The following is a 26536-nucleotide window of genomic DNA, read 5'->3' on the forward strand; positions in this document are numbered from 1 at the left end:
TTGTAATGAGATTATTTTCTTTTCTTATGTTTAGAATGCATTATAGTATATAAAATGTTTTTCATTTTTAAAGTAAACATTACATTTGATCGATAACATGTTACATGTGATTTATTATTTTCTTATGATACTTTATAACAGAACTTTGTAAAAAATCTCTTGAAGATGATGATGTACCAGAAGAAGAAATTGAGTCAGAACTTGGAGTTATTCGGTAAAAATTTTTATTTTAGAATTAAAAAAAAATTTTTAAACTAAACACTAGTTACTGTAAAAACTAAAGTGCATATATATTTGATATTTTGCTTAATTTGTTACACAATATATGCTCTGAATTAGTCTTTATATTCCAGGTCAGAAATAATTTGGCCATATTCAATTAATTAAAATAATAATAATTCCATATTGATATGATTTTTGTATATATACAGTGGTGAACAAAACTTTAAAGACAAGCAAAAATTCCTCCTAAACAATTAATTTAATTAAAATTATTGGTTCACTCATGCTTTAAAAAAGTAAATTAATTAGGTTTACACAATAATGAAAGAATAGTATTGGAATATATCTTACAAAAAATAGAAAACCAAGTAATTTATGTTGACAAAACTTTAAAACATTTAAATTTAAATTACCTAGTTTTCTACTTTTTGGAAGAAATATTCCAACACTATTCTTTCATTATTGTATAAATCTATTATTTTACTTTTTTTAAAACATATGAACATAATTGAACCAATAATTCTAATAATGTTAATCGTTTATGTTTACGTTTTGCTAAAGTTTTGTCCACCACTGTATATATGATGCAGATATTTAAAAATTTGCAAATAGTCACTTTGAGTTAAGATTGATAATATAAAAGTAATAATAAAGTTTCACTAATTGATGAATATTAAATTGAGAGTTAAGCCTTAAGAAAAGTATAGTAAGGGTTTTTTTAGCAATGGCTTTGAATGGCTTAGTATGAAAAATTTATGAGTTTATTCTATTTAAAGGACTCAAATGGATATGCTTTGCAAATGAAAGGAAAAGTAGATCAGGCTTTAAAATTGTATAATCAAGTATTAAAACAAAGGTATGTGAACTGTTAATGTAATTTAGTTATAAGGTTTTTTAAGTTGATGATTCATTAATTATTTCAACAATAATATGAATACAATTTTGTTGCAATAGCTAACAAATTAGGAATATGGAACAATGTGTTTTATATTCCTAATTCAATATCTGATATCTTTGAAAATGATAATGGTTAACTTTAGTTTATTATTTTACTAAAAAAAATGTATTCTAATCACTTCTAATATAATATCAGATTAGAAAAATATAAATTTTAGATAACTAGATATTAGTTTCAAAAAAGTGAATTTGACTGTCAAATAGCTGTTTAATTATTAAATTAATATATTTTTTTATTTGAGTTAATATTATGAAACTGGACTGTGTTAAATTTATAATTATTATTTATTTATTTATGTTAATTATAAATTTGAAATTCCATAGACTTTAAATTCAAAAGTTATTCTAAAATGTAGTACAGGGGTTCCCCAATCTTTTTTATACTGCGACTCCCTTTACAGGCTGTAATTTTTTGTGATGCCGTTCTAAAAGAAGATACCTGTGTGTAGCTCTAGCAGGCATTAAAATTACTTTATTATTCAAAGAAAACTCCGAAGAATATAGAATCTTAATAATTATTATTTATTAGAAAACATAACAGTACAATTAATGAGAAGGGTGAGCTTGCTTTTCTGAGCATAACTTTTCAAATCAGGGCTGAAGTTTTGAAATTGCTACTTTCATTTCTATTTCTGAATTTATTTGTGACCTGTATTTCGACTTGATTACTGCAACTGCAGTAAAGCCAGTTTCACACAAGTACAGCGTAGCAAACAGTAGAAGAACCTTCAATGCTGTAGTACTGATAGTAGGATATTCTTGGGATACATTGCTTCAAAATTCAAATAGTTTTTCTTTATTGAATCGTAGTTTTAGGCTCATATCACAAGATAGTTCTAACAGCTGTTCTTTGACTGATGAAAGTGTAGATGGGGTGGGGTCGATTGGAATGTGTCTCTAATCCAATCATATTGATCTAGATTCTTTGGAAAATATGTATCAAAATGAGTGCTTAATATTGATAAGTGTTGGATAAATATCAATTGCAAACTTGGCTCCAGATTTTGAATAGATTTTTCTTGCAGAAAGCAATTTAAAACAGGAAAACAGTCAGTATTTCTTTGCTCCTCTTCTATTTTTTTTTCCACAACAACAACTTCTTTTTAAATGCTGCAATTTTATCAGCCAGTTGCAGTATATGCGTTTCATTTCCCTGCAGCGATTTATTAAGGACATTTAATTTCTCAAATATGTCGCAGATACCCCAGTTTTATTAAGAAGTCAGTATCTTTAAACTTTTCTGCGTCACGATGTGATTCTATCAATAAATACGTGTACAACTTATTTTTTAATTTGTATACACAAGAGAGTACATTATTTCTCGACAACCAATGAGAGTTATAGTAATAAAGATGTATGCTCAGCACAAGTCTTCACAAAGCTTTTGGAAAAATCTTGCCTTCATGGATCTTGTTTTTATAAAGTTTACCACTTTAATAATTATATTCATCACAAGATTTAATTCAGGTGAAATATTTTTTGTAGCCAGGGCCTCCCTATGTATGATGCAATATGTCCATTTTGCATTTAGATCCTTGGTTTTAATGAGAGCTTGAAGTCCCCCATACTTCCCTGACATTGCACAAGCTCTGTACACACACTGACACAGTTCTCCGATTGAATGTTATTTTCTTCCATGTATAAATCTATGATTGCAAACAAATCACTAGCTTTCCCAGTATCAGTCATTTCTTTGCAAAATAACAAATCCTCACATACATTTGTTTCTTCCATGTACCGCACGTAACATATTAATTGAGTATTAATTGAGCGTCATTATTACTGTCTGTTGCTTCATCCTGTTGAATGGCAAATAAACTAGAAAGTTTTTCCACGTTAAGGTCTTCAGCTATGTCATGAATGCAATGACTAATCATATTGTTAGAAAGAGGAATACTTTTTATTTCTTTAGCCGCCGATTCTCCAATCATTACTGATATCATATCAATTGCTGCAGGTAAAATAAGATCTTCAGCAATTGTATGTGGTTTTTGCATTTGGCAATACGGTGAGCGACCTTGTAAGAGGCAAGCAGTGCTTTGGAGGGAATAGATGCTTTGGAAAACAAGGACTGTCGACTGATTTTTTTTAGTTTTTGCAATTTTCTTAGAAAAAAGTCTTGTGGTTTTCCTTGTAAATTACTGTGAGTTGTTTCTAAATGACATTTCAATTTATTAGGAAGCATACTTTTGTAAGGACCCAGACAAGGTCCGAAATAGCAAAAATGCAGAATGCTGTTGTGGAAAAAATAACGATAAATTATATAAGAGAGAGAGAGAGAAAAAAAACTCTTAATCAAAACAACGTAACGAAAAATGTAAACAACGAGTCTCAGGATGACGTCAACGCGTGTTAAACGACCTGTTAATGTTTAATCCAAAGGTAGAACTTTGACACACGCACTCATAAAGAGATATAAGGTTGACACAAGTATTCAAAGAAAAAATTAAACATAGGAAAACAATTTCAGAAAAAGGGAAAAATTGAAGAGATAGAAAAATATCGCGTGATCGTTAGAATTCCAAAATGACATCAATTGCAAACAACGGATTAAATTATGAGTGCAGGTGTTGTGGTTCTATCAACAATCTTGGAGCATAGTCGAAAAAGGGTGTCAAATAGACACCTCGAATCGGACCTTTCCCGCGACCCGACATGGTCTCGTTTTGCACTTGGAAACAAAAGGGAGGCCAATCGGGAAGCGAGGAAAGGGACGAGGGACCAATCCGCAAGGTGGATAGGACACGAGAAAAACGTATAAAAACTGGGACTTCAAGGTCAAAAAAGAGAGTTTTTCGGAATGACCGATGTGCCTCTTGAGGATTAAATCAGTGTGTGCTGTATTGTCCCTCAGAACTTCAAGTGTGCCACCGTCACCGTCTCCATCGTCCAACAACTCTTCTCGTCTGCCCGGGACTGGACATAGTGACCTGCCGAACTCTCATGTTCTGAAGATCGCCGAGATTTGGTACAACCTAACCGATGTAAGTGTGTATTCGTACAAATAAACAGTTTTCCGCATGTAAACACTTGTCGTCATTTACCTCCTTCGCAACCGCCCACATACACGGGTTCCCTTAAGCTCATCCTGACGCGGGATATTTAAACCCAGTCTACACCAGTCCAAATCTTACACTGGTGTCAGTGACGCAGGATTAATTGTATCCCCCCTTTAAAGTTGGCGAATCTTACACTTTCAACTGCCAGCTTATAACAAACAACACATTGGGGTAGTTCCATATTTCCTTTGCTAACATAGGTAAATCCAAAATCTAAATATTGGTCATCATATTTTCTGTACTTTTTTCATTTTTTACAGTTTTGTTTGTACTCTTTCCTGAGTCTTCAACACATTTTCTATTTATTTTAATAAAGTTATCCATTTTATGATGCGTAAATTAAATACCACACACTTGAAATCAAAACACTGATTTATCAACACTTGTAGTTAACAAAAACAAAAAACTGATCGAAAGAGCGGAAAATGGAGGAGCGGAGTGATGAGATCCATGCATTGCGCACTCACTCATTATGTTGTGTGCAGGTAACCTGTGGGTATTGTCTCGCGACTCCCCTAGGATAGTGCCGCTATGTCCCAGGGCATCACGATGCACAGTTTGGGAAGCCCTGATGTAGTATGTTCCTAAACCTAATAATAAATTTTAAAATTTATCTCTTGGACTATTCTTTGTAAATTTTGTTAAAATTTGCAAAGCGTAGTTCAAAAAAAGTACAGGAAGAATTTCGAAATTAAATTATATGAATAAACATGAAATGTTTTAGAATCTTGATATTTCATGGCCTAATAATTTATATATATTTATGCATAAAAGGTCTTTTTCAAACACTCAAACTTGTTATTTAATTGTTTTATTTATAAATATTTTTTTAGTATTACAGTAGAGCGTCGAAAATTGGAACGTCGGTAATTGAAATGGCCGGAAACTGGAACGATTTTCAGTCAGACTGTGTCGTGCTGAATCAAACGTTTTTGATACTAAATTTACTTCTAAAGTATAATTTTCATGTTTTTTATATTCTTCAATATATTTATTTTGTTTGTACAAAATAAAGAAATAATTTTTAACTGATACAATAGCCTCGATTATTATTATAAAAATTTTCGTTAGGCTTAAAATCGACGAAAATTCAACACGAAGCGACACGCAACGGAGAAAAATTCAACAGGAAGCGATACGCAATGGAGAAAAATTTGAACATCGGACAGGTTAATATATTTTTTCGTACATAATCGGAAATTGGAAAAAATCACTACTTGGAACGACCCCAGTCCCCAATTGGTTCCAGTTATCGACGCTCTACTGTAATATTAAAATTTTAGTATTTACTAAATTTAACTTATGTGCTTTGCAGACCCACTGATATTGCTCTTGCTGCTGTGGCATCTAATAATGTCGTAACAATAAACAAAGTAAGTTGTTGCTGAAGCAGAAATTTTTAAGTGATATATTTTGAAATTGTTTTATTGCATTAGATTATAAAGTTTTGATAAACTAGAGAATTTGTAATTAGATAAATTAGAATTTCAAAAACATTAATTATTATATATATAACAATGGAAAATCATCCTTATAGTTTTATAAATTATTCATTTGTCCTTGGTATTTTAATAAATTCAGCTTAATATGACTCATTTGGAATTACAATAAAAATTTTTGTTTCTAATTAGTGAATATTTAATGTATAAATTGCAAAAATAAATTTAATTGTATTTAAGGTGATTGTTTGGCTTTGTGTGTGTGTGTGTGTGTGTATACACATACATAGTCAAATGATCACCTTAAATACTGGAGCTATAAATCTGCTAATTTTAATAATTGAATAATTGATATTAAGTAATTTGCTACTAGACGTAGACATTAGGTGCCACCTCTTATCTAAAACTTATATATATATATATATATACATACAGTCAAACCTGTTTTTATGCGCTCTTTTTATGTGCGATTTTTATTTGTGCGATTTTTTTAATGCGAATTTTTAATTTGTGCGGTATAGTTGGCGACTAGTCTCGTGCGATTCGTCATGTCTTACGTTGACTTATTATAGCTAAATAAACTTATTATAGCATAAATGCACTTATTATAGTAATATTATTGCATGAATATGCGAAAAATGAAATAATTTACTTTTTAAGTCAACAAAACACCACCTGTACAAAAATATGTAAAACAGACGATAGACCAGACGATGCAGTCAAGTGCTGACATCTGTTGTCAATAAATTCTATTTCGTACGGTTTTGAGTTATTTTCTATGTGAGACTTTTTTTATGCGGTCCCTGTTGACCGCATAAAAAAATATTTTTTAATTGTGTCGCGAAAACTATTATTTACAGCCATTCGTGAAGTTTCGTGAGATTTTTTTTATGCGTTTTTTTTAATGCGGTCCCTATCCCCCGCATAAAAACAGGTTTGACTGTATATATATATATCTTGCTGGATAAAACATTAGCTAGCTGACTGAGTGCCATTGTGGAGATGTACTTAAGTGTGGGCATAGGAGTTGTTTCCAGCTGGCACTGTGATTAACCACATGAGGTTATATCTAAATTTAAATACATCTGGCTTGCTCTTGGTCTGGGTGGCACAATTGGCAAGCACACCACACAGCACTTGGAGGTTGGGGATTCAAGCCCTCCTCGTGCCAGTTGTTTCTTCTAGATGATTCTAAATTATTTAAAATTATAATTATTAATTTAGATAAGAGGTGGCATCTGATGTTTACCTCTAGTAGCAAATTACTTAGTATTAATTATTAAAATTAGTGAATTTATAGCTCAAGTATTTAAGGCAATCATTTGGCTATGTATCTGTCATAAGATTATTTACTGAAAATGTTATTGTATAGAAATTTTTTTATATGGAAGCTATTGTGTTTTTATATTTTTTGAATAATTTAAGCAATTTTTTCATTAAATTATATCATTATTTCACTATATGATATTTATTTATACCAGTATTCTTACCACTGTATCTAATGGTACAAGAACTGTTACACATTGTTAGTTATGTTGAAAGTTCTATATAAGAATATTTAAAATATCATTTTACATTATTTATGGTGATAATTTCTTCAATATTATAATAACATATACAGCAACCTGATTCAATTAGTAATGCCAAATGAACTACCAGATTATTTATCAGGAGACCATACATGTGGGTGACCAGTATAGTTATACTTAAATTAGTTAAATAATTAGTAGCTCTGGAAATGAACATCATATGAGAGTGCAGTTAGCATAAATGTAAAAAGTAAGCAGGAATTGTTTGAGGCTGCTCTGGCCAATCTTCAGTTCTAGAATAATCTAAATTTAAATTTAAAGTAAAATTTATTTCTAATTAAATTTATCATTAGATAGCAGCCTAACCATCTTTCTACAGACAAATTACTTTATATCTAATAATTATATTAGCCTTTTTATATATAATTTAATAAATAATTTGGCAGTTTGTTTGTCATTCTTTGATATTATTTAAGGTAAATATTTTACTACTGTCTGTTATATGATCATTTGAAATATTTTTTCCTTTTACTTGTTTTTTTTTTCTTTTTAATATTTAAAATTTAAGTAATAGAAACTTTTTATTTATATTTTCAAAAATATTAAAAAAATAACAAAGTTTATTATAAAAGTCATTAAGTAATCGATGAAAGGATATTATATAGAAATAATAATAACTATTGATAAATAATTATGTTTAAAAATAAATATTAATTAAACACAAAGGAAATATTATTTTAAAAGTGTTTGAACTGAATAAAATCAAATGCACATTTAATTATGCAATATTTAAAATGTGTTTTATATATTATAAATATATTCAATAAACCTCTTTTAATATATTTTATCTTTAAGGATCAAAATGTTTTTGATTCAAAAAAGAAAATGAAGACAGCCACATTAGATGGTTTAGAGTATAAACTGAATTCCAGTCAATGCCATACAATTGCAATTAATCATTGTCTGTTGCTTTTACATACAAATCAACTAGAACAGTGTAAACGACATCTCCAAATTTTGGAAAAGAACTTTAAACAGAAATCAGTAGATGCTACACTTATACATGTTGCCTTATTATGTCGTGAAAAACAAGTTCACAAGGCAGTTGCTCTTCTAAAGGTGAGTGAGAGAAAAAAAATAGTAAATAGGTTAATGAAATTTTAATGTGATGATGATGGATCTGTGTAAAATGATTATTAAATTTTTTAAACTATTAATTGAATGTGATGATGGATCTGTGTAAAATGATTATTAAATTTTTTAAACTATTAATTTAAATAGAATTTAAAGTTAAATAAAGACTAATTTTTAGTTTTAATGTTGACTTAACAAAATAATTTATTTAATTTTACATTACAATCTTGGAATATTATCAATGCTGTTTTTATAATTTTAATCATAATTTTGTTGTTATTTATTTACAATTATTATTGCTTTGAAATTTTGATAAACAAAAGTCTTATTGCATATTGTAAATTCCTATGTTCTCTATAATCCTATAATCCCTGTTATCTGTGTTTAAAAGCTAATTTGAAAGAAGGTGCAAGTTATATAACACTGCAATATCTGCTGATTTTCATTCTCAGTTATGAATTCAGAATGATGCAATCCTTTAATTGGGAAGAGTAGAGGAGAAGTGTTTTTGTAATGAATGCTGAATTCAAATTTATTGTTTTGAAAAGTTATAAACAGATCAATCTATAATTTGATCAGTTTATTAAGACAGTTTATATATTTCACATCAGAAGAGCACTCTTTGTCTACAACGGCATTAAATTCAGAGTTACAAGTGATTAAGGATTCTGTGGTCAACTGTGGTTTTTCATTATTATTTTTTTAATTCTTTGTGCCCTGTGGGCACCAAAACTGTTTTTTTTTTTTTTTAAAGTCCATCATGGGTTTAGCCAGGTGGTGAGGAACAAAGCCCAACATATCCCAAACAGACAACCCCAAAAATTTCTTGGATTTTTGTCCACCAGATCTAATCCCACATCCCTGGATTAGTAGGCTGTTGCCTTAATTGTCTTGGTTGTTAGTCTCAAAATTTAATTTTTTAAACAACAAAATTAGAGCACAAATTGAGGATAAAGTATTTCCATTAATTATGTTAACGTCACAAAAACTTTTGCTTCCCTTCCCTCTCTATAATTGCTGATAGCATAATATATAGAATATTAAAACTATAAAAAATCTTTCTTTCTAACTTCCAGTTATGTCTTTACCAGTGGCGTAGCAAACATAACTGGCACTCAGGACACAACACTTTATTGGTACCCCCCTCCCTTCTTCAGAAACACATACAGTTTGTCTTGGAGACAATTTGGGTGCCCCTCTGTGAGTGGCACACAGGACATGATACACCCCCTTGCCCCACCTCGCTACGCCACTGGTCTTTACCCTCACTGTGCAGATTATGTTCTAACTGTACGAACCAGTGAGAAAGTAGAGAAAAATTAGGGATTTCTATTCCCTTAAAAAAAAGAGGAGGTAATACATTAGTTTACATTGGAAGAATGATGAGAAACTTAAAACAAAATAAGATATGGTATCTCAAAGAAGAAACATAACTTTGACTATTTTAGCCACACAAAATTAATATAAACCAAATTGGGATAATATGAAACTGTTATTTACATCTAAAAATTCAGACTTTGTACTTGGTAAAAGCTGTATATGTTAAGACATACAGTGCATGTATAATAAAAGTAATATACACTTCATGCCAACACTTAACTGTATAATGTAATTACACTTGTGTGTAGTGGCATTACCAACGGTGAATTTATATGGGTAGTCAGACTTGTGAATTGAAAAGTAGTCTATATCGTTCCCAGGACTATCCTGAATATATGTACAAAGTTTCTTAGAAATAAATTAAGCCATTCCCACATGATACTTAGACAGACATGAATTAAATTTTATGTAGATAATCATCTTGTCATCCTGTTCTTACTAGAACCAATTCATAAAAAATAAACATACATAAATGGAATTTTTTATATTATGTTAAAATTTTTTTATGCAGGATTTCGCTGCCACTAATCCAGAACAATCCTTGACAATATCATTCACTTTGGCACAATTGCTATTGACTCAGGGACATGTCAGTCAGGCTTGTGACATATTACGCTCTCTGGGTGAAATTTCTCATAAACCTGGAGTGGTATGTTACTTTTATTTTTTTCTTTATTAAATTAGTATTATAAAAATATTTAAATATTAATAACATAATTATTATAGGTGTCAGCTTTAGTCACATTATATTTAAGCCTGGAAGATAGAGATACTGCTATTAATGTTTTCAAGGAATCTATTAATTGGTACAAGAAAAATAATGTGAGTAAAAAATCTTTAAAAAAGCTATTATACAGATTTATTTATGTATGAAAAATATTTAAATTTCAATAAACTTATATTTTAATTTTAATTGATAGTTAAACAGCCAGACTTTTCTAGGTATTTTTTATTCTATTAAATTAATTAATATAAAAAATTGACATTAGATGAATTGACTTTTGCAACATATTTCAGTTTTTTGACAATAATCAATAATAAATATCAAATAAGACGAATGTAATAATGAAGCTCTATTTATTTTGCATTAACATTCTTTGAAACTTTTATTGTAAATAATACAGTTATCTTAATAACTGTAACATTACTAATTTAAATAATTTATAATAATTGATGCCACATTTCATTTTTAGTTACAGAGCCAAGAAATGACTATTTTAAGTCAACAATATGCTGAATTTTTATTAAAGTGTGGACAACCAGAAGGAGCAGCAATGTTGTTAGAAGAAATGAGAAAGTATGTTTCTTTTAATATCTCTAAATAAAATTAATAACAATAAGTTTTCAATACGATATTACCATATATAGTACTGCACAATCAACTGACGTTTAATCTGTGATTTCTGTTTAATATAATAAAAGAGAGATAACTGTTCTCTCGTAAAAGATAGTGGAGGCTCATAAGCATCCACATACAGGCTTTGGACAGGAGAAGTTTGAAAAGCACCAGTGCACAAACGCAATGCTTGATGGTGGATTGGATCCAGCATCCGAAGAGTAGATTCTCATGCAGAGCCATACACAATGCATCCATAATCTAGCTTTGAGCAGACAAGAGCCCTATAAATCCTGAGCATAGAACATTTGTCTGTTCCTTAGGATGAGCAGCATAGTATCTTTAAAAGGTTTAGGGACTTTAAACATCTACTCTTCAAATTGCACATATGTGGAAAGAATGTTGATTTTTGGTCGAACAAAACACCCAAAAACTTAGCCTCATTGACCATTGGAATTTTCACCCATTTAGAGAAATTTCGGGATTCAAACCATGCCTACGGCAAAAGTGGATGCACAAGGTCTTCTCCATGTTAAAAGTAAAATTATTCATCTTGGACCATCTTGTATGTGATTTAGGGAAGTTTGCAGTTATCTCTCGATAAAACTCGTGTTACTAGACTGGCAGATCTGGAAGTCATCCACATACAGAGAGTGTTTCACACTGGGAGGGAAACAGTTAGCTATGCTGTTAATTTTAATTAGGAACAGAGTCATGCTCAAACTAGAACCCTGAGGAAGACCTTCTTGTGTGAAAGGCCTAGATAAAATGGTGCCCATCCTAACTTGAAATCTTTGATTCTGTAGGAAGTTTTTAATAAAAATTGGCAAATTTTCCCGCAATCCGAATTGGTGTAGATCACAGAGTATCCCATATTGCCAGCAACGATCGTAGGCCTTCTCTATATCAAAGAACACAGACACTAAGTGCTGTCATCTAACAAACACTTTGTGTATAGATGTTTCAAGGTTTACTAAATTGTCCATAGTACTTCTGTTTCTATGAAATCCACTCTGATGTGGTGAAAAGTAATCCTTTTCCTCTAAGAGAAACATCAGATGTCTGTTTACCATTCTCTCAAAGAGTTTACAGAGACAACTCATCAGAAAGATTGGTCTGTAATTAGAGGGATTTTTGCAGTCTTTACCTGGCTTGGAAATGGGAATAATAATAGATAGCCTCCAAGAGTCAGGAAAAGTATGTTCTGTCCATATTCTGTTAAACAAATTCAAAAGATTACCAAGGGAATTGTCTGATGGAATTTTAATTCTGTTGTGGATAGCCTACAGCCAGTGGTGATATTCGGCGGGTTCGCACAGGTTCGGCCGAACCCGTTGTTAAAATTTTCAGTTTCCCGAACCTTGTTAAACACACGGAACATTTCTCAGTGGGTTTGTTTTTTTTAAAAAATATATTAAAATATGCGTATTATACTCTGTAATACTACTAAACTAGAGCCTTATACCCTGTTCGTACCGAGCATTTCAGTCTAGATTGTGAGGTCAGGGAGTATGTCTTGGTGCGATCTCTCTCTATTGTTTCAATCGAGGTTTAATCGCGATCGATTCAAGAGAGTTCTTGAAAGTAGATCCAGTGATAAGAGAGATCCCAGAATGCCACGCGCGCGAGATAATACAAGATGGCTGTCGAACACGTGTCGGGGCTATGGACAGCGAAAGAAAAAGCACAATGTATCTCGAGAGTTGATGACACGTGTATTGCCAGAAGCGCCATTTCGCGGTAAAGAAAAAAAAAAAGGTCGACAGCCCTGAAATATCAACGTTACCTGCTCTTCACCCATGGCTCGTTACGTTAACGGTACCTGCCCACTGATTGTTAGATATACGGTTGCAAGAAAAGGTATTTATTTCTATTCAAAACTTCCATTTCATTTGTCGGTGATTGTCAGAGAAAAATTTTCTGCTAGCGAACCCCTTGTTAAATATTTCGAATATCACCACTGCCTACAGCAGTATTCCCTGAGCGAGAGATCACTGTATATAGTTCTGTTCTGGTGAATGGCACATTGTATTCTTCATTAGATGAGGAATGGAAGTTTAAATTTTGTTTTTTTCTTTGGGCTTTATAAGCTTGAAAATTTCTTGTATACATTATATTGCTGGATGAAGAGGAAAATGTTTCACCTAACAAATCAAGAATACCCTGTATATCACTGATTATTGTGCCATTATTTTCCATCATGGATAGAGACCAAGCAGCATATTTACCATTAATTTTATGGATTTTATCCCAGACTGCTTTTGATCTAGTGGAAGATGTTATACTAGAAACATACTTCTGCCAAGAATCCCTTTGGCTTTGCCTCCTTATTTTTCTGGCATTTACCTTTGCTTTTTGAAATGCAATCAAATTGCTAGCAGTGGAGTATCTTCTGAAAATCCCTCATGCTTTCTTTTGTTGTTTGTATGCTGCCTCGCAATTCTGGTTCCATCATGGTTTCGGATGTTTTGGTTATCTGGTTGATGTTTCCTCCATTGTTTTTTCAGCTGCCTGAATGATACTGGTTCATTGATATCAGCAATATTGACCATTTCCTCAGAGATGTTAGCCATGCAGGAGAATGCAGGCCAATCAGCTGTCTCCACTTTCCAGAGTGATGGACGGGCTGTTTCACAGGTTTCTCTGCCTTGATATTTTAGAAATATTGGGAAGTGGTCATTAGAGAGTGGATTACATCCAACCTCCTATGTAAATGCTGAAAACAGATTTGGAGTTGCTAATGATAAATCTAAATGTTCTTGTTGGGGCATGGAAGTATGTCACTTCTCCAGTATTAAATAGATACAGTTGGTGATTGCCTATTAAGTCTTTTGATGGTTCAGCCTTGACGATTGATGTCATGACTGCCCCACATCGGATTGTAGCCATTGAAATCACTGAGTAGAAGGAATGGAGTTGGCAGCTGTTCAACGAAGGCATCCAATTCATCCTCATTGACTCTGACATCTGGGGCAAGTACATAGAACAAACTGTGACAGTTGCACCAATAGAAATTCTGACTGCCATAGCCTGCAGGTCTGTTGTTATTTGTACCGGTAAGGATGGGATGCAATTTGAAACCAGTATAGCCACACTTTCACTGGCATGGCTGTGGCTACCATCATCTTTGCGATAGAGATCAAATCCTTTTCTCAAGGTTTTAGATGTGTTTCCTGGAGTGCCACACAGAGATGGGCTAGATGATGTCAAGTGTTTAATGTCAGAGAAGTTGATGCGGAAACCAAGACAGTTCCACTGAATTATTTTATAATCCATTATGCGTTTGAGGCAGCATTCTTTGTGATGGTATCCCTCTTTAATTTCACTGGTGGTTTTTCTTTTGGAGGTGAGGTTGGTTGTGTCACCTCCTTATTAGTCTCTTCATCAGAGATGTCAGAGAACTCACTCATAGACTGAGCTCTGATTTCTTTGATGATTTAGAGAGGGTTACTTTTAATTTTTGTTTGTTAAGTGGGTTCTTGTTTGCCTTTTTAGAACCCACATTTCTTGTTATTACCTTTGTTTTAGGTAGGGGTGTTTTTGTCTTCTTACTCTCCTTTTCTGCTGTTTAGGTAGATGGTATCAGCAAACATTTAGCATGGCGAGTGAAAGATTCATTTGGAGAAACAAATATCTGTTTGAACCCCACATGTTTTTGTGGATTTCAAAACAGTAGCAAATGTCTTCTGTTTTACTGGTGCACTTGAAGTGACCATGCAACGTGCCTCCAGGTAAGGTATATTATTAACAGTTTTCATGCGCTGAATCTCTTTCTCTTTCTCTCTGCCATGCAGGGCATTTCCAGGAGTATGCAGGATGGGCATCTTTGCAGTTTATACAGCATGGAGTATTTCTACATTCAGTACTCTCATGATTGTCATTTCCACGCTGTGCACATGCAGTTTTTCCTCATCACAATGCTTGTGAATGTCCTAACTGCTGGCATTTGAAACAATGCAGTGGATTTGGAACATATGGGCGAACTAGACTGCACAAATATCTTGCTGTAATAAAAGATGGTAATGTCGGTTTGTTAAATGTCAGGATTAGATGTTTAGTTGGTGTCAACTTGCTATCTCAACGAATGGAAATGCATCAGACAGCAGTGACAGCTTGGTCTGAAAGGCCAATCTGGATATCTGATTCATCTTCAGACATCAGATCAATCTCAGATATCACACCATGTGATGAGTTTAGACTTCCATGTGGTATGACAGTGACTTTCATGTCTCCCAGGGTTTTTGTTGCCAAAAGTTTTGCTGACTGTTGAGGTGAGGTTGTTTCTAAAAGCAGATCCCCTGTCCTCAGTTTCTATATCTTTTTGACGTGCCCAATGGTTGATTCAAATAGTTTTTGGATCTGGAATGGAGAGCATTTTGATAATGGTTTCTCTCCAGTCGCATGTAGTATCAAGTAGGTTTCAGCACTGGAAATGCTGGTTGTGACTGGAGGTGGCTTGTCTGTGTGCGGACGCTTTGTATTTTTGGAGTATATAATTAAAAATAATTATTCAGCTCCTAGTGACCCCACCCACCATGGGATCCAACAAGGGGTGCCATCACACGGGAGATTCCCTTAGACTATCACATCAGGGTTTCCCAGGAGCTATACCCTCACAATGCAGTCAAGAAGAGCACATCTTGTCTGATGTGACAAAACTGTCAAGCAGGGATGTGTCCGCCCAGTCTGCATCAGTTGGTTGACTCCAGGCTGAGGTCAAGAATGACTTAACAATCAGCCAGTTGACTCAAATGGAGCCTGATTGGAGGCCCCTGTTTATCTGAAGCAGGGGCCATAGCAGTGTGTTGGGGATGTTATATTCTATCAACTACCAGGATCTCCCTTTCCAGCATACAGGCCACCACACATAGCAAACACATGAGTGGGCGTTCAGATCCCAGGAATGGCAAAGAAGAGTTACTGAACTATCTCTGGAATCACCACGGACAGGAACCCACATCGAGGGGCTTTTTTTTATTAGGATAAAATAAGATAAATTAAAAGCGTACTTGAATAAAATTAAATATTATAAAATTTTATATTATTAGTTTAAAAATACAGTGGATCCCCCTATAACACGGTAGATACGTTCCGTGTTATATGAATTCCATGTTGTATGAGTCACTTAAATACATGAGCCAATCACAGCCCAGCATGTGTGCAGTTTAAGGGCTATGGCTGTTTGAAAGGTTTTCTTCCATAAAATTAACTGATTCTAGACTAATTTGACTCAACATTTCCAAATCACGTGTAATTTTTTGGGAATAATCCATATAAACTATACTATAAACAAAAAATTGTAGGATTATTTACCAAGTATGCACCGTTCGACGATGCCGTTGCTTAAGCTTGTTTTCTTCGCAGAGCGGCTCATTGAACGGCAGGCACGTGTTTCCTGATAAGTTATTTTTCTGTGAAAAATTTGCTGAACTTTGGAGACATTATTAATATAAATATAATTTTTATGGCCGTTAAATAATAAATGGTTTTTTAGTAGGTCCGCTGCTTGTTTAAATTCAACAGTTTGTGCAATGTCCGCTATTGGTCCAAATTCCACCAATCCTTTCGCGACACGAGTCGGCGATGACGTTTTACCGTGTTATACGAGTCTCTTTTAGCGTGTTATACGAACACAATTGCAATTTTTTTGCTGTTTTATATGAATCCATGTTATAGGGGGGTCTACTGTATGTTAAAATATTTAAATATTAACTTATTGATTTTAAAATTAAGATTTTCAAAAAAATTATTAATATTTTAAAAAAGTAATTAAGAAATTAAGTTTATGGTTTAATTTTTGTGTTTTGAAATGCAATCATTTAAGCTATAAAAAGATATTCAAATAATTATGAAGATTTAATATTTATAATTCTTTTATCTAGATTTTATATGACAAAGTAGGCATATATGATTTCTAATTTAATGAAATGTAATTGTTTATTGTATACATAACATTTGTAAAAAAAATATATTTTAATATAGAACTTTAGAAAAAAAGGTTAAATATTAAATTGAAATACGTATTTTTATTGTAAATTTAAAAAATAGACAGACCAATTAATATATTTGTCTTTAAGAAATAATTATTTCAAATTAAAAAGTTATAAAATAATTGTATTATGATAATGACAAATATTACATTAATTATGTATAAAAATCTTTTTCAGGTCAGATCCTCATAATGCCAAGATTTTAGCTCGTTTAATTTCAGCTTATTCTCAGTTTGATCCCATTAAAGCAAAAGAGTATCCTTTATAATTTAGTTTATATTTTATTAATTGCTACAATTTTTTTTTTATACTTCTCAAAATTAGTTAATAATTTCTTAATGCTATAAACAGAGTTAGTCGTGAATTGCCATCATTGGGTGAGGTGTCTGATTCAGTTTCTGTTGACAATTTAGAGACAACCAGCTGGAGTATGGGTACAAAATATGTAAAAAAATCTGGTAAAAGTGAACCTTCACCAACAGTAAAGACAACTGCAGCAGAAGGTTTAGTTAAGAAGAAAAGGAAAAAGAAAAAAGGTTAATAAAATTCAAATTTTTTATGATAAATAATTATGGATTACATTTTATTTTTTTTTTTTAATTGCATATTTTAAGTAGAAACAAAAGTGATAGACAAAAGATTTCTATCATTCAATAGATAGTTTGTTTTTGAATTAAACTTCTGAAAGAAAATCATTTCTTGAAACAGTTTTTTTATGAAATGAATTAAGATTTCACTGATTGTCCCTATAAAGCTAAAAGCATATTTTATTGAATGCTGTTTATTTAAAAAAACAATAGTTGAACATTAGTTTTAGTATATTATTTGAGATAGATTAGCATTGAAAATAATGTAAAAATAAAAGAAATAATCTTCTATAAGTATTAGACGTTTATGGTGCGGTTTTTTGTATATATTGCTTAAGTATCAATTTCCCTTGAAAATTTTCTTTTTCTCAATAGATTAATTGATTTAACTTCACAGTTGAATAAAACCCAATAGTCTTTGTCTCTGATGAAATGCGGTACAGACGAAATAACTACGGTTAAACCAACTGTGAAGTTAAATCAATTAATCTATTGAGAAAAAGAAAATTTTCAAGGGCAAAAGAAATAATGATAAAATACAAGAATTTTTATTATTGTTTGTGTGTGTTTTTTAAGTAAATTATTTCCAACATTAAGAATATTATTTTTGAAGTACATACATATTTGATGGAATTTAAAAACTTTATTTAATACATTAGTATTGAAATGGTTATAGGAGAAAATTAACAGTGATTGATTACATGTAGCTTTTTATTGTTGCATTATAATTATTCTGTTATAATATAAAAACAATTACAATATTTTTGTATTTAGAATATAGAAACACTTCAAGATTTTTAATATTGTTGCAACAATAAATAAATTATTTTAGTTTTATGGAATAATAAAAATTTTCACAAGATTTGCAGACAATTTTATTTTACTTTCTTTTTTTGATTTTTATTAGGAAAATTACCAAAATCATATGACCCAAATGTTGATCCGGATCCAGAACGGTGGCTTCCAAAACGGGAACGGACGGCATTCAAACGCCGCAAAGACAGGAGGGGAGGAGGTGTTGGTAAGTTTTTCTTAAATATAAATAAATGCTGTTATTGAATTAGTATTGATTTTTTACATCCACTTTTTAACAAATTATAGGTAAAGGTACTCAGGGAACTGTTACTGGAAGTGGTGATATGTAAGAAATTCCAACTTGAAACAAAATCTATATATTATTTTAACATTAGTAATTTTTAAAAAATGTTCTTTTTCAGGGATCTTTCCAAACCTGTGGTTACAACACGTACTACCACCACTACTACAACAACACCTACTGTACCAGTTTCACCTAATCCTCATGGACCACGCCAACAAAGACCACAACCTGTTCAGAAGAAAAAGAAGAAAAAAGGTCGTTGGTAAGAAGAAAACAAATCAAATATATCTTGAAGTGTAAAATCCATTGTTCTATTAAAATAATTTTTAATGCAAAAGTTCCCATTCTATGATCTATGGCTTAACTTCATTTAGCTTCCAACAGTCTGTGAATAACAAATATTAATATTTAATAGATGAAAAAGATTTTCTTTTTTTTTTTTTTGGTTTGTAAAAGGATTTAACATTTGTAACAAACAAATCTTTATATGATGATAATAAACAAATTGTTTAATAAATGAGTTCTTATTCAAAGAATTCATTGTATTATATTATACAGGGTTTGTCCAATAAGTATCCAGACTAAATTTTTTCCTGTTAATGGGAAGGGATGGAGGATGATTTCTATGGGCAGGTTTGGTGTTGGGGGTTGTCACGTAAGGGGCCGTCCATAAATTACATAAGGGCGATTTTGGCCATTCTAGACCCCACCAACCCCTGTGTAAGAAACTGTAATATTTTCTTTGATCCCCCCTCCTCTTCCCTATCTTATGTAATATTTAGGCATGATTTTATAGAAAGATTTTAACAAAAAAAATTTTTTTATGAAACCCTAAAACCTTAGGTCCAAAATATATAATTATTAATTAGTTAATTAATATGTACTTGCACTATTATTTATAAAAGACTATGTGAACAAATTTAAAAATATAAAAATTTAATAAATTCAAATGAACAATTTATTTTAAGAACTTTATTTTTTAATTATTAACAATCTTTTTATTATTATTATTATCATTAATCAACAACATAATATTCATTTTTACATTAATTTAATTTTCACAAAAGGACGGAAAAAACTTTGACAGATCGACTAGCATGTGTAAACAGAAACATCATACAAAATAAAACAAAAGAGAATAGAGAGAAACCACATTCTGTTGTTATATTGATTACATCTTGGCCAAGAAAATAAACTAAATGCTGCTAAAATGTGCTAGGTGCACCTGGGGACTAAATCATAAAGCTTGTAAAACTCTATATAACGGGGCAATACAACCAATGCTACTTTATGCGGCCTGTAGCTGGGATCATGTAACTAGTAAAAATTCAGTAGCGAGTAAATTACTCTCTTTTCAAAAACAGTTTGAAAATTTCAAAGTGCTGCAGAACTGTTTCTACTAATGCCACTCTGATACTAGCTATACATCCACAAGAGCCGAATTATCGGGCTAGAGTTGGCTATAATAAATAAATAATTAATAAGACAATTTGGCACTAGAGCTTGGCGTTAGGCGCCATCTCTTACTAAACTTAATAATTATAATTAAATAAATAAATATTTTAATAATTTGGAACTGGAGGAAAAGAAATCGGCCCGAAGCGGGACTCGAACCCGCAACTTCTGCTATCCGTGCAGACACGTTACCAGTTACGCTACCCGGACCTTCAGTCCGATCGCCTCCTCCACTGAAGGTCCGAGTAGCGTAACTGGTAACGTGTCTGCACGGATAGCAGAAGTTGCGGGTTCGAGTCCCGCTTCGGGCCGATTTCTTTTCCTCCAGTTCCAAATTATTAAAATTATTTATTTGATTTAATTATAATTATTAAGTTTAGTAAGAGATGGTGCCTAATGCCAAGCTCTAGTGCCAAATTGTCTTATTAATTATTTATTTATTATAGCCAACTCTAGCCCGATAATTTGGCTCTTGTGGATGTATAGCTTTGTAACGGGTTAGTCGTTATTTATTTATATCTGATACTAGCAGAGCTTCTTCCTTTGCCACTATGTATTGGAGAAAAGGTTCTAAACTACTACATCAGAACTACAAACATCAAGGCTCAACAATGGTCTCTACTCCTATCTATGGCTGTTCATATGCTACCATATTGCAATTACCCTATTTCTGATCATCACCCTGTACACAAGGTTATCCCCAGGGTACATTTGGTGTCATCTGCTTCCTCCATGGATAACCATGCAGACATTAATATCTACACAGATAGGTCCAAAAGCCCCCTTCATGTCAGCTCAAGTATCTGTATCTTTCTCCAAACTGACATATTTTGCCCAAAATATGTTAGAAGATACAGATACCCCTCACACACCTCTGTCTATCAAGCTGAAGATGCTGTCTACCAAGCTGTTCAGTGGATCATTTCACTACCAAACAAAACTTGGTCTATCAACATTTACAGTGATTCTCAGTCTGTCCTAAAAGCTCTATTAAATCCCAATTACAATAGTAATAAAATCACATATATCCAGCACCATATTAAAAAATCTTGTAAATAAGATAACTTTTATATTTGTTCCTGGCCATACTGGCATACTAGGAAATGAAAAAGCTGACTTTGAGGCTAAGTCAGCTGAAAAGGACTACACTCACATCCCTCTCTCATGTAACAGCCTTAAAAATTATATTCATGACAACGCTATGCAAAAGTGGAATCAACAATGGTTGAGCAGTAAAACTGGTAGAATAACAAGACTTTATTTTCCTAGTGTTGAATACAGGTTCTCGTCACCATTTAGAGATTTAACTTTTGCTACTGCTCAACTTCTTACTGAGCATAGTAATTTTAAAAGCTATCTGGCAATGTATAACCAGGCAGAAATTGCCTCTTGCTTTTGCTCTACAGAAAACCTAGACACCGTCAACCATATGATCTATCATTGTTCAATTTACGATCAAGATAGACATATTCTGAAATTAGAAATCTTGGTTTCAGGAGGCCATGTCCACTTGATAAGCTTGTTCAGAAGCCACTGTTTGATGCTTTTTACAATTATGTTCAAAATATATGGGAAAAAAAGACTATAATTTCTAAAATTTCTAGTTTTACATTTTAGTTTTCACTAAAAGCCAAATACTAATTTTATGTTTACTTTGTATTTTGTATTTTGGTTTACGTATTCTTAGTGTTATACACCCGTAGGAGTGGTTCACTTATTCTAATAAAAAAAAAAAAAACGTGAGAGAAACCACCACACGGTCTTTTTCCATGATAAAAACTGTGTAGAGTGTGAGTCTGCTAGCATTATTATTCTATCACGTCACACGAGATGGTATTAGTACAACGAGCATTCTTAATAGAAACCGCCAAATTCAAAATTCCACCACTCAATGAGATTAAAAAATGAGAATATTACATAAGACGAGATTTATTACCCCCACCCCTGAGTAAGAAATTGTAAGAAATCCTTGACCCCCACCCATCCCAAAATACGTTACATAATTTATGGACAGCCCTAAGCTACAAGACCCAACTCAGTTGTCTCCAAGCCTTTGGAGTGTGTAGATTGTACCCAAACTGAAAGTGTGTTTAGTACTCACATCGAGAGTTAAGATGCAGCAAACCATCAAGTAGCATTTTGCCATCAAATTTTTCACTTAATTGAACAAATCCGCTACTGAGACTTTGGATATGATCCGTGAAGCTTACAAGGACAAAGCCATGTCCAGAATGCATGTTTTCGAGTGGCATAAAAAATTCAAAGATGGCCGGTAGACATTGAAGATGAACTGTTGGTTTGGGTTGCTGTCAGTTGTCCATGCTGGACATCCAACAGCAACCCAAACCAATGAAACCGAAAATGTGGCCAAAGTGCAAGAACTTTTTAGGATTAGGGTCCACTGCGTCTGGAAGGAGATCACTGAAAGCTGGATGCTCCATCACGACAATGCACTCAGTCACATGTCACTAATTGTGTGGGAAGCACTGGCCAAACACAATGTGTCAACGCTGCCTGTAGGGCGATTGACATCCTACAGTCCAGATGTGGCTCCTTCTAACGTATTTTTGTTCTTTCATATCAAAGGAGCCTGAAAAGACAACGTTTCAGGGTGATTGAGGCGATCCAAGCAGCTTTGACAGGATGCCTGAATAGCCTTGCGGTTGCCGCCCTCGAGGAAGTGTATGAAGACTGGAAAAAGTGTTGGCAGTGGTATAATGATGCAGGAGGGTCATATTTTGAAGATTATTAGCTCACTGTACATATATCTTCAATAAATTTTTTTTAATGACTTTAGTCCGGATACTTACTGGACAAACCCCGTATATATATTCATTCATACCATATAAAAACAAAGTGCCCAGATTTGCCAGTATAATTGTTTCCTATGATAAACTTTCAAAGAAGAAATAAAAGAAACTTGATTGATTGGTACCAGATATATTTTATATTAATTTAATAATCTGTAACAGAAAAAGTTTTAGTTGTTAAAATTATTAAAATGTGAAGAAAAATTTTTGTATATTGAACAAAATATTTAATGCTTGGACTGTAGCTAACCAATGAATGGAAATATTCAGATATTATTTTAGAAGCACCAGTTTAAATTGTGCACTTTGGATATATTTAATTCTTAGTATATTTTCAATCATAATAATAAATCAAAATTTGTCCATACAATTTCCATCAAATTATATTTTTATGTTGCATTTGGAGAATTTGAAAACAAACTGAAATAAATTATTTGAAGTTACATATACTGAAATGATTCTAAAGGATTGTTCAAAAACTACATAACTCAATATTTTGAAATTTTGACTCCCCTCTTGGTGACTCTGTGGCCAGACAAGAGACCCATACCTCAATCTGGTAGTCTTAAGAAAGCTGAATTCCCAAATACTTTTATTTCATCAAGTGGAAAAATAGCAAAAACGTTTTTGCAACTCACCTTATCAAACATAAAAACAGATTAATTAAAAATAATAATTGAAGACAAATGGATGAAGGTATAATGTATCTGTCTTTCACATACCATCTTCAAATCTCTCTGAAATTAAACAACTGTAATACACTGAGACAATATTTCATTTACATAATAAAGACTTGAACATCAATTTATTCAAAACTGATTATGTAATATAACACCATCTGTTCATATCTTCAATAGTAACTGTTTGAAGTTCATAGTTAAAGGATTTTCCAAATCATCTTTCCTGTTTAAATGTTGCCAGTTCTTTTAACTTAGAATTTACATTACATTATTGTAATTGTTCAGGCTATCCTACATAAAACAGAAAATACAGGATATTGCAGAAATATTTGGCCAAACTCAGCTTATAGAGAGGAAGAATTCAAATAAAAAAACAGGAACCATTTTTTAATTTGAAGCTTAATTATTGAGTTATTAAGTATCAAAATGTGATATCATTTTTAAATCTAATAATGTAATGTGTCAGTAATTAAATTTGTTTAGTAATCACTACTATATTAAACAGATCATTTTTTAATTAATTTCTTTTGGTTTAATTTAATTAATCCACCCAAGAATAATACCTTTGCAACTGTTCATCAGTAAATTCAAGAAGTGAGACACTTAAGAGTCACCATCAATAGAGGAAGAACAAGAACCATACAAATACCTAGTAGAATTGCTGAAGATCCTAGTACAAGAAAAATAGGTAGAACAATAGGCACTACTCATTTGAATGTATAGCATATTCTTTGTGAATACCAATTGTATTTATTACCATTTACAAGGGGCCTTTGAGAGGAAACTGGAAATTTTTTTTTTCTCTGACCTGGAGAAAACTTAGGGGACATAGTGATTCCTACTTCTATAAAATTTTTGTAGGGATAGGGTAGGAGGTAATAAAATTATGGGAGTAGGGGCATGGGTATCTGCAGAGGGAAGAAATGAGGCAATGTCTTCCCCTGGGAGTAAAAATTCCACAAATTAATGTAAAAGTAATGAGATATTGGACATGGACAATTATGGTTGCTTTTTGGACATGAACATAGGTTTGGACCCAAACTCAGACATTTGATTGTGTTTTCTTTTTCATTCTTTCCATCCTGTGAACGCTAAGGAGACCATTTTATCAAACCAACAAATGTCCATCGTGCATTTGGCCAGACCCATAATGGGGTTTGTGTGTTCTAGATATGTTGGGACCCATTGTGGCAGACCACCCTTGAAAGATTGTGGAATTTTTTCAAACATTCGGATTAGATCCTAGATTGACGCCTTTAACCGCCTTGGACATCAGACCATCGAACTTATAGTATTGTCATTAATGTTTAAAAGAAATAATGTAAAAAAGAATTGGAAGATGGAGTAAAATGATTTCCTGTTTTTTATGAATTTCACTGTTCATTATAGAAAATAAAATTTACGCCACAAATATTTAGCTTCTATTTATCACTAAATAGAATTTTTTTTCTAATGCTAACCACAAAATTCGGCGACAAGTTTCTTAACTTCCCGACAACGTTTGGTGGTGCCATCTGTTATCCTATTTTATTAAAAAATTTTTATATTTTTAACTATTATAAAATGGTAAATAGCTTAATTTTGAGGGTATGGGTGGGTTTTATAAAAATAATCGTAAATGCTAATAACGAGTAAGATCATAATTAAGTCCGACCGTACACGACTCCTTTATCTCCTTATACCCTCGAACTTTAATCACCAAAATTTAATAGTATCAATCCCCTAATACAGTGGTCCCCAACCCTATGCCCGCGGGCACCATAGCGCCCGCCGATCGTTTTACGTGTGCCCGCCGCTGTGCGACCACGATAAAAATAAAAATATTTCGGTTTTCAATAAAATGCTATGTAAAAGTTTTTTCGTTTTTAATGATTAACCACTCAAAAGTAGAAATGGCGTCCAACACAGATAAAAGCACAAAGCGAAATGCGACCGATCTCTTTTTCCCCTCCGCCAAATCTTCACCAACCAAATTTCCCATACCTGAAATGAAATAAACCGGTCCGTTCTGAATATCATAAAATCAAAGTACAGATCACGACTTACAGATGAACACCTTGACGATTGCTTACGAGCAGGAATATCATCATACTCTCCTAATTACGAAGCAATGGCCAATGAAATGCAATGCCAAAAATCACATTTACTTTCAGATTTATATTTTTTATAAAGAATTTTTATACTCTGTAGATTTTGTATGCATTGTTTAGTAATTACTTGTTTTGTAAAAATTATTGTTAATAGTCTTGTGTATGTTTTATTACATTTTTGGAATTAAATGTTTTCTGTACATTATGTGTATGTATTATTAACTATGTCCAAGTATAAATTCACCTTGAAAAAATAAATGGTGCCCGCCGTCCGGCCGGTATTCTAGAATGTGCTCTTAGGTACAAAAAGGTTGGGAACCCCTGCCCTAATAAACAAACTTTCCTGCAAAATTTCAGAATTTTCGGCAAAAAGCACAGAAGTTAATAAGCTTCAAAGAGGGTGAACAAAATCGTGCCCCCCCACACACATACACTAACATCCATACGTACAGAAAAATCCGATTTTTTTGCATTTCAAGGTGTCCTGAGTCCAAAAATGTAAAAATCTGCGAGATCATTTTTTGACCATTGCCGTACTTTCCTTCTGTTATATATGTTACCGGCCAAACCCGATTTCAGATCAAACTAGTTTGTCCTAGGACGAACTGATTTAGAATTATTATTCAAGTAAAATGGTTAAAATAAAATTAAAAGGCAATCAATTAGATGAGCAATATTTATTCAGACAGTCTATTTAATTATAAAAAAACGAGGTTTTTTTAACTCTTTCCACCCTGTGGGCACTAAGAGGGCCTCTTTTAGAAGGCCC

The 26536-nt window shown here is 32.4% G+C and overlaps 1 protein-coding gene across 1 annotated transcript in view; it reads left to right on the forward strand.

Moving 5' to 3' along the window:
• Nucleotides 1-19069, forward strand: part of Srp72 (signal recognition particle 72) — a 51992-nt gene extending 32923 nt beyond the window's left edge. Inside the window, exons 7-18 of the mRNA XM_067276938.1 lie at nucleotides 142-214; nucleotides 983-1078; nucleotides 5554-5611; nucleotides 8062-8325; nucleotides 10232-10369; nucleotides 10447-10542; nucleotides 10914-11017; nucleotides 17224-17301; nucleotides 17398-17582; nucleotides 18541-18654; nucleotides 18735-18774; nucleotides 18851-19069. Of these exons, the coding sequence (XP_067133039.1) occupies nucleotides 142-214; nucleotides 983-1078; nucleotides 5554-5611; nucleotides 8062-8325; nucleotides 10232-10369; nucleotides 10447-10542; nucleotides 10914-11017; nucleotides 17224-17301; nucleotides 17398-17582; nucleotides 18541-18654; nucleotides 18735-18774; nucleotides 18851-18998 (1394 nt within the window). The 3' untranslated portion in view covers nucleotides 18999-19069. The remainder of the gene's footprint in view (nucleotides 1-141; nucleotides 215-982; nucleotides 1079-5553; nucleotides 5612-8061; nucleotides 8326-10231; nucleotides 10370-10446; nucleotides 10543-10913; nucleotides 11018-17223; nucleotides 17302-17397; nucleotides 17583-18540; nucleotides 18655-18734; nucleotides 18775-18850) is intronic.
• Nucleotides 19070-26536: the final 7467 nt, after the last annotated feature.

Source organism: Centruroides vittatus, unplaced genomic scaffold, assembly GCF_030686945.1.
Source record: "Centruroides vittatus isolate TY-2023 unplaced genomic scaffold, ASM3068694v2 contig_717, whole genome shotgun sequence".
Classification (NCBI taxonomy): Eukaryota; Metazoa; Arthropoda; class Arachnida; order Scorpiones; family Buthidae; genus Centruroides; species Centruroides vittatus.